The sequence below is a fragment of the Dermacentor albipictus genome, chromosome 2 (assembly GCF_038994185.2).
Source record: "Dermacentor albipictus isolate Rhodes 1998 colony chromosome 2, USDA_Dalb.pri_finalv2, whole genome shotgun sequence".
Taxonomy (NCBI): Eukaryota; Metazoa; Arthropoda; class Arachnida; order Ixodida; family Ixodidae; genus Dermacentor; species Dermacentor albipictus.
This window is the reverse complement of record NC_091822.1, coordinates 157029661-157038337: the sequence shown is the minus strand read 5'-3', so window position 1 is coordinate 157038337 and position 8677 is coordinate 157029661. Positions and strand designations below refer to the sequence as shown.

Sequence of the window (8677 nt, the reverse complement as noted above, 5' to 3'; positions counted from 1 at the left end):
GACCGGCCGCGGCATCCGCCATTAGCGCGCGCCGGCGCGATGCGTGTCTTGCGAGGGCCACCGAACAGCGCGCCCGGTTCCTTGCAATACCTCCAGCTGGCGCTCGGCTCCGTCGCATCGCGGCCCGCGCAAGTGGCCGCGTTTCTACCACAAAGCCCTCGCCTTCGTGCATAGCGTTCGCGGCCAGCGTTTCACGGCAAACATTTACGGTTACATGCGCTCCAGTTGCCGGGAAGCGTGAGAAGCAGTCAGGGACCTTTGAATGCTATCGCGTTCCACTCTTAAAGGCGAAGCTTAAGCATGCTCCAAATTTTTTCAATTTTATTTTTTTTAGCACGGCGGCACGCTGTAGTTGTGGTGCAAGGCTAGTGTTGTATTCTGGGGGCGCCACTTTCGCGCTCCTTCCGTCACGTGCTTCTCTACCTCGCGCCGTTCCGCAGCTCCTCTTTCCCCGCTCCGTCGATCTCACCCCGCCAGTTGCCCCGCCGAGTACGTATATCACCGAACTATATTGTTGGAGACCAAGTTTTCGATGGCTAGAATTCTAGAACACATATCGCGCACTCTCATCAGACTGGTCTTATACAAAGCCATGCGAGGACACACACATATCGTCCACGTATGGTATGAAGTTCAACCCGTTCACAGCTTTGTACTACCTGCGGGATCGGCCACTGTTAAACCACGATACCGGACAGTTTTGAACCGTGTAATGCTATTGCATTGAGGCGTACACAAGTACCACCGTCTGGTTGCGGGGCAGGGGACACAACAGACAATGGCATGATCAGACTGCTCCTTGCAGGTATCCGAGACCGTCGAGGAGTGCTCACCGTTCAAATGTCATGTGTGTACAACAGTTTGCAGAGTGCTGCGCTAACGAATAAAGAAATAATGAAACGCGGGGGAAAAGTTGCACACTTACACATATGACAGTATGATTTCAAATTCTTCCGATTCGCTGCATGCGTTTCTTGCGAAGACTAATAACAGCGATGCTTGAACTCCTTGAACCGCATACCCTGTTTGCATCGACGTTTTCATGTGGTTCTCTCAAAAATAGTTTAATACGACCTAGATAGTACATACTGATTACTTAAAAAACATGCAAGGTAGCTTATCACCTCACACTTCTCACCAGATCAAAATGGCGGCGTTGTATCTTAAATCTTGGTAATTCAATACTGCACATTTCTTCATGATTATCGGAGATTTAAAAAAAATTATGGGGTTTTACGTGCCAAAACCACTTTCTGATTATGAGGCACGCCGTAGTGGAGGACTCCGGAAATTTCGACCACCTGGGGTTCTGGTGTGCACCTAAATCTAAGCACACGGGTGTTTTCGCCCCCATCGAAATGCGGCCGCCGTGGCCGGGATTCGATCCCGCGACCTCGTGCTCAGCAGCCCAACACCATAGCCACTGAGCAACCACGGCGGGTGATTATCGGAGATAATATACATCATTAGGTCTAGTATAAGTTTGCAGCATTTTTTGGCCAAATTTCAAATGGAAATAAAGTTTTTTTAAGATGACTCAAAATATTTATGGATAACCTTGCGTGCCCTTGCTGGCAGCTTCCTATACAATGCTTCGTATAAAAAAGATAAGAGTAACACGTGTCAAAAATTACCCTGCTTCGTGGCCCGTGTCGTCTTTCGCACACAGAAGTCGCTGCTACGCAAACGTCGTTTGCATCAAAGTGCAAAAGTGTTTCTGTCACACAGACGCAATCATTTATTAGTATATTATAGCAGTTTTTGAAAGTTCGCGCTTTTGTAATAATTGTCGTAGTACAACGCAAATTCACTAATGAGTAGCGACGCAACACATCCACGTAGTGGACACCAGCACAATCAGTTTTTCAGTCTCGGCACCGGGTGCAGGTCCGAAGATTCCTTATTCACAGCCATGCATCACCAGTGCTCTGAAAGCTTCGAAGACAAAAAAGAGGTCTCATCTACATAATGCGTCGCAAAGCAGAACACTTGTGGTCCAATGCATTGACGCGCATACACTACCGGGTTCTATTCACTAAGTTTGCCAGACGTTTCTCCAATCGCATGTGTCCACGGTATCAGTACGCGTGCACGTCGACAGCGTAATTGTGGTTCCCAACAGTCTCGGCACAACCCCGATGGCACCACAGAGGACCGGTAGTCCAGTAAAGCGCACGATGGTTTTCTATGTAGCAGTCACAATCAAAAGCGAGCGTCGAAGCTCACTTCGCACCGATTTCGGAACGATACCGATAACCCGTGTGATCACCGATGGTCAACGAATCGCGCATTGTCGATCACAGAAAAGAAGACGAGAGCGTGACCATCAGCAGGCCACTTCACTTGTGGTCGTGAGCGGAATGGCGGCGTCCGAGAGCACCCCTTGTTGCGAGGTCGGAGCAGCTTTCTCGGCCGCCGCCCTCGACTGCCTCCTGGCGACCAACGCGCGCACCAACCAGATGACGGCAAAGATGGCGTTGGCGACGGTCAGCGTGTGGAAGAGGCCGTCGTAGTCTCCAATGGTGTCCCGGAAATACCCTGGAAGGTGAGAGAGGGCACAGCAAATATTGAAAACTCTGTCTGTATTCCCCTCACTGGGCTTTCTCAGCCGTATCTACACAGACGTCGATTCAAGCTGTCCGGACTGTAATGAGATTTATTGTTGCTTAGCGCACATGCTCTGGCAATGCCACGCGTTACCTAACGGCCCTCTATCCAGGGAAGCCGACTGGGAAGAGGCATTCCGGAGCCCATCCCTCCAGACACAACTAGAGGCAATCTAGAGGGCCCAAGAAAGGGCGGAACATCACGGTAGTTCTGCCCGACTTGGACGCGGCCAGCGGCTTCCGCGAGTCCCCGATAGGGGCCCCCGCTGAAGCTCCTCAGGATCAAATAAAGTTTATCTGTCTGTCTTCAAAGTCTGTCTAACTTCAAAGTCTGCCTATCTTCAATATCCGTCTGTCTGCCTATCTTCAAAATCCGTCTATTTTCAAAATCTATCTGTCTGTCTATCTTCAAAATCTGTGTCTATCTTCAAAATCTATCTGTGTGCCAGCTTCAAAATCTACCTATCTTCAAAATCAGTCTGTGTGCCTATCTTCAAAATCTGCCTATCTTCAAAATCTATCTGTGTGCCTGTCTGTATGTCTGTCTGTGTACCTGTCTGTCAACTTACCGATTCGAGGATAATGTAGCAAACCAATTGATAATGAAAGATAACAGCACTAATTGCGCCATGTGTACAAAATAATATTCATTGTTATAGTAGTTTTTGTACAAATGTACTCTCTATGGACATTCTATCAATATTGTCCATTTTAAATTTTCTATAACCGGGGCACTTCATAGGACTGCGATGTCTGTTCCAGCTGTTTACTTTTACGAATTCATAAACGCAGAACTTAATTTTATTAGAACCTCCAGATTTTGCTCAAGTTCTCCTAAAACCATTCGGAGACTAAGTAAAATATCTGCTCCCGACAGTTCCTTTGCTTTGCGTTGCAGACGTTCGCGTTTCTCTTAACCTGTCCGAATGACCCGAGATAAGACTTCCATTCAAGAAGCGCACATTCACCTGGACTCGTTTGACAGGTACCGTAGCGCATGTAACGGAGTGACCAGTAGCCGGCTCCTGTACAGCAACAACTTTGCATTCCGTACACGAACGTCTCTCCGAGCCAACTTTCCACGAGCTCGGCTGCCAGCTGACGCCAGGTTTCCGGCGGAAAATCCCTAGCCGCAAGGCATCCGGTGCCGCACATCGGGTGAGGCACTCGTGATAACGGTTCATTATGTTGTCAGACTACTTTATTTCTTTTTTTGTGTTTGTGTTTTCTTTCGTGCTAGTACAGGGGCACTATTTTTCGACCAAGCAACGGTTAGTGTCCCTGCGAAGCGGTTGTCAGCAAGGCAGGCCCAGCACGGGAACTGTCCTTCTAAACGCGTTCTCTCTTCAGTTACGCCAGATGCACTCATAGCAATATGGATTTCAATTCACACCCAAGAAAACGTGAAACACCTTTATGTCCGCAGCAACTAGCGCCGTGAACTCCGTGTTATATAGACAAGCTTCCCATATTTCTAAACAAAACACATCTAACTTCCCTAGCACGCAAGCGCCATGGCAGAATAAAAAAAAAAAGAACCACCTTGCGATTTTTTTGTCGTGGTTGCAGAAATCTGCGACTTAGCTTGTTTTCCTAGCGCGGAAATGACAAGTTCGGGACCAATATAGAACCACGTGCTTCGGCCATAAGCGACCGGTTCGCGGTAGGCAATGGTAAACAGCTATCTCTCATGGCCTAGAGCAGGTCAGACGAAGTCAATGCTCAGTGGCTAGCTGGAATGTTAAAGGAGGTCTCACATATAGGGCAAAAACTCCATTACGGCGAAGTGGAAATTCCAGTCAAATAGCAATGCAATTTGCTATTTTAGGCTTGGTGTAAACCAACGCGGGGAAAACGATCGGGGAAACTTTTGCAATCGCAAAAGCTAACCCCGAGTTGGTGGTACGGGAGTGAGTCCCTGGACTGGAACATTGAATCTCCGGATCACACGACAATTACTTTTTTGATTGCGAGGATTTGTTCCGGAGGACGCAGTTTCGTGCAAATTCTGGCTGGACGACAACCTCCCATGTCACACAACAACCTCCTCCGCTTAGGAAATTCCTCGAAAACTAATTTGCTCAGAAAAAAAAAGTCAGGTCAATGGCAACTCTGTGAAGCGACGCTTCGTTCCACGCTGTCATTCTTGACTCCAGTTTTTTTTTTTTTCTTCGCATGCACGCACGCAGAGTGTTTGTGATTGTCACATGCGTATCGAGTTTCTCACTGTACAAATACAGTTGGTAGCGGTGGCGCACATGTTACAAACATGTGACAGTGCTCAAAAGCATAAAGTTTATTTAAGAAATGATCCGTTTCGGCCAATATCTGTAACTGCATTATCTGTAAGTATATACTCGGGGGGGGGGGGGGGGGAGGGTAGGGAGTCGAACAACTTGCTTGGTGAGCTAGACTGTTCATTATTATAATGGGAAACCACCGTGCGGATAGGAGAAAGGGACAGCCGGCAAGAAGACGCATAGAGCAAAAACAACCGTAATACCGTAAGGCCGAGCAGACGTGTTGAGATCAGGGCAGACGTGCGCAAATGTTTCTTGGAGGTTGAAATCAGCGCCGGAATGACGACAGGTAAAACACGTGTTCTCTTACCTACTACGGGCGGCCTCGTCAGAATGACGAGTCCCGTGATGAACATGGCTCCCCCGAACATCATGGCGAGCGACTCCTTCTTGAAGTCGTGCTGCAGCAAGGGCGCGATGATGCCTATGTTGATGCCGGTGCCGCAACCGAACAGCAGGGACGCAAATATGAGCGGCACGAGGGTGCGCGAAGTCCTTATCGCCTGCGCGCCCGCGACACTGAGGACGAAACCCGCCAGTTTCGAACACTCGATGGGCAGGTACTTGCGGTCCACGAACCACCCGCTCAGCACGCGAAAGGCCAAGTCGGCGGTCGAGTAGGCGTGCAAGAGGTACACTGCGCTCTCCACGCTCAGTCCCTTGTCGACGGCCATGTCGGCGTACACCATGAAGTACGTCGACATCGTGTACACCTCCAGAGAGTAGGACAGGCCGTCCACGTAGAACTTCCAGCTCAACAGGGCGCCCGCCGTGTTCTTCCAGAGCAACTTGGTCTTGTCGCGAACTCCCTTGAGTCCATGCGGCATGTCGCGTATGGCGAACCCGTCGCAGCTCGACCCGATGACCTTGTCGTCTGCTCTGTCGTTGCGGGTGCAGACGATCCTCACGGCCGAGGGGTCGTCGGGCGTCTTGCGGTCCAGCATCTCCTCCGTTTCCGGAGCCCCGGATGCTGCATGGATCTTGCGCTTCGAGATGCCGTCGCCGTAAGCCTCGGCTTTTTTCAGGCTCATGCGGCTGCCGTCGCCGCTGCCCCCGGAGGCAACGCCTCTGCGAGCTGGAGAGCCTTCTTTGGCCCTCAGGGCCCACGGCGGGGTCTTGATGACGATGCACGCCGGCAGGGCGTTGAGGCAGAGGGCGCCTATGAGCAAGAAGAGCTCGGGCGTGCCGTACGCCACGCGGAAGAAGTTTGCCAGCTGCGGTATGAAGTAGACGTTGTAGCACTGCGAAGACCAGACGATGCTGGTGGCCGTGGCGCGCCATTTCTTGAAGTAGAGCGACGGCAGCACGTTCGCGACGACGAAGATGCCCGACGTCGCCCCGCCTGGAACCACAGAAACAAACAAAGGAATGCTACAATATCTCACAAAGCCTGTAGCAGTGGCAGCGACAGCTATGGCACATTCTCGCGCCCAGTGAGACTCTTACTGTTCATGTGTCAGCATTTATCGGATCACACGAAGCGTTCAAAAATGACACAGTGACACAATGACGGACACAGTGAAGACAAACAGGAAAAGACGACACTTGTTTGTGATCACCGTGTCCGTGTCTGTGCGCTGCTTCACCAGCAAGGTATGATGATCACTCACCAACTAGCCCAACTTTCCACTTTACTGAAGATGTCGACGCGTGTTGAGAAGTGAGTGACGAGATGTAACCCTCACTCCCCTGCTCACTTGCGAAGAGGGGAGGGACTTCAGGGGTCACGTGGGCGCGATGCAGTTGGTGGACGCGCGGCCTGGCGCATTTACGCCATGCATCAAAACCGCGCGGGAAGGCACGTGGCTATGGGTGCCGGGTAGGTATGCAACCGACAGGGGTGGAGGAGAGTAACAACGTGAGGGGTCACGCGCAGTGGCAGTGCGTGCTCCGGAGAGGGGATCGAGTGCCCGCGTCGGAGCGCATCGATAGGAGAGGAGAACTGGCAGCGGACGCCGAAATGGGCGTCACAGCGAACAAAAATTAGCCGAAGAATTACGGCAAGAATAAGTCCATGCGTTCTTGAAAAGGGCAGGGCAGGTGTGTATGCTATACCTTATACGAAAAATACTGACTGCGCCAATCATTACTGCTTCTTCGTGTCTTTAGATGTGTGAAGGAGGTGCGCGTGCGTGTGTGCGTGAAATAACATTGCATTGGTTTTAAGTATTCCGGTGTTGTGTGTTGACCTGAAAGGAACGATAGCGACAGGAATGCGGCGGCCTGCCGAGCTGTCATGAACGAGCTTATCAAGCTCTTTTACCCTGCAAGCAAAGCTGCGCGTTTGCCACGTCACCCATGAAGAATGTGGTTTCAGACGGGTTTCGAAACATCCGGTTTGAACAAATGTTGGCTCGAGTTCCCACATTTAGACATACCCGCCCGGGCAATTTTCTGCCGGATACTTCCTTGACTACACGACAGTTTGCTGCACAGAGCAAACTGTCATGTCACGTCATGTCACAAGTATTGTCATGGTACTTTCTCTTTATTTTTTCCAACGATCGTTACCAACAGCTGCTGAAACAATTATCTGTCTCTGCGTCTGTGTATTCTTTTCGCATTTGTATATCTCGGTTTGCGCCGTGTACGCGTGTTGTTGTGCTGGTTGCGACTTCCTCATGCTGAAACATGAGCATATAAAGTCTACTTCTTCTCTTGCTGGTGTGCTCATAGTTTTACCTGTTTGCTTGTTTGTACGTATCTGCGAATGCCCATGTGCCTATATATCTGTCTATTTCATAACTACTTTCCTTCTCATATGCCTCGCGCTCAAGAGCTCACTTGCGAAGGTCTTGTGAAGCCGATTTGCCACTCTTTGGCAGTGCCTCCGCGAACTATTGATGCGTAAATATGGGGTATGCGCTAATCTCATGGAGGCGGCCATTTTTCTCGCACAGCCAGCATGGTGAAAATCTTCCTTTTATCTCGATCCGTTTGTCTCCAGAGGCACAGTAGCAGCTGTGAATATTGCAAAAAAAAAATGGCGCACGGTGACGTCACGTGAACGTTCCCTGCAAGGATTTGAATTGAGCGCAGCCTCTGCAAGAATCAAACGCAGTCACGATTATTTTAATAGCGCTGCCTATTGCCGACAAAAAGCTTATAAGGACTCTGATTTCCTCTATCTCTCTCTCTCCTTCTCTCTCTCTCTCTCTCTCTGTATCTTGTCATGCCACTGTTGCGAACTGCTGACCTCTCCCGATTTGATATGTTCTATGAAGTATGTTAATTTCTTCCCACCCACGCCGATGGTGGAAATGCGCTTGGAGTGTCCATATAATTATTAAAATAATATGTGCAGTGGTGATCCATGGCATTGTGTTGCATTCGTGGTGTTTCCGATGCGCCAGTCTCTAGTAGTGCAACTGCGGATCTAAACGCGCCAATCGCCTCCACCCACTCGCCCCTCATCCGCACGATTCTTGCAAGGCAAATAGCGGAGCTGAAACACGAACGGTTGACGCCGGCGCGGCATAAGATAACATTGGAAAGCGTTCGGTCTTTCGGAATCGGCGAAGTCCTCGTCGGTCACACCATTACCAACGCAGAGCAAAGAAGGTGCCGGCCAAAGAAGTGGAACCAATGGCGTATAGGATAGTATACCGGAACACGTATACGAGCTTTTGATTGGCTGCACGACCACCCGGGGTGAACTATATACCCATGCACCCGGCAGCGATTGTCGCATTGGGGGAGTAGTCCCAAAGGATTGCATGCCCCCAACTGTGACAATACAGAAACAACGCGTCCCACGAAGTTTGAATGTGT

At 50.2% G+C, this 8677-nt stretch overlaps 1 protein-coding gene across 5 annotated transcripts in view; it reads right to left on the bottom strand.

The window, feature by feature from the left end:
• Nucleotides 1-1444: 1444 nt before the first annotated feature.
• Nucleotides 1445-8677, bottom strand: part of LOC139056175 (monocarboxylate transporter 5-like) — a 44888-nt gene continuing 37655 nt past the window's right edge. For all 5 annotated transcript variants that reach the window (XM_070534159.1, XM_070534161.1, XM_070534158.1 and 2 more), the window contains 2 exons: nucleotides 5217-6248; nucleotides 1445-2538 (listed from right to left, as the gene is read on the bottom strand). In XM_070534159.1, the coding sequence (XP_070390260.1) occupies nucleotides 2327-2538; nucleotides 5217-6248 (1244 nt within the window). In that variant the 3' untranslated portion in view covers nucleotides 1445-2326. The remainder of the gene's footprint in view (nucleotides 2539-5216; nucleotides 6249-8677) is intronic.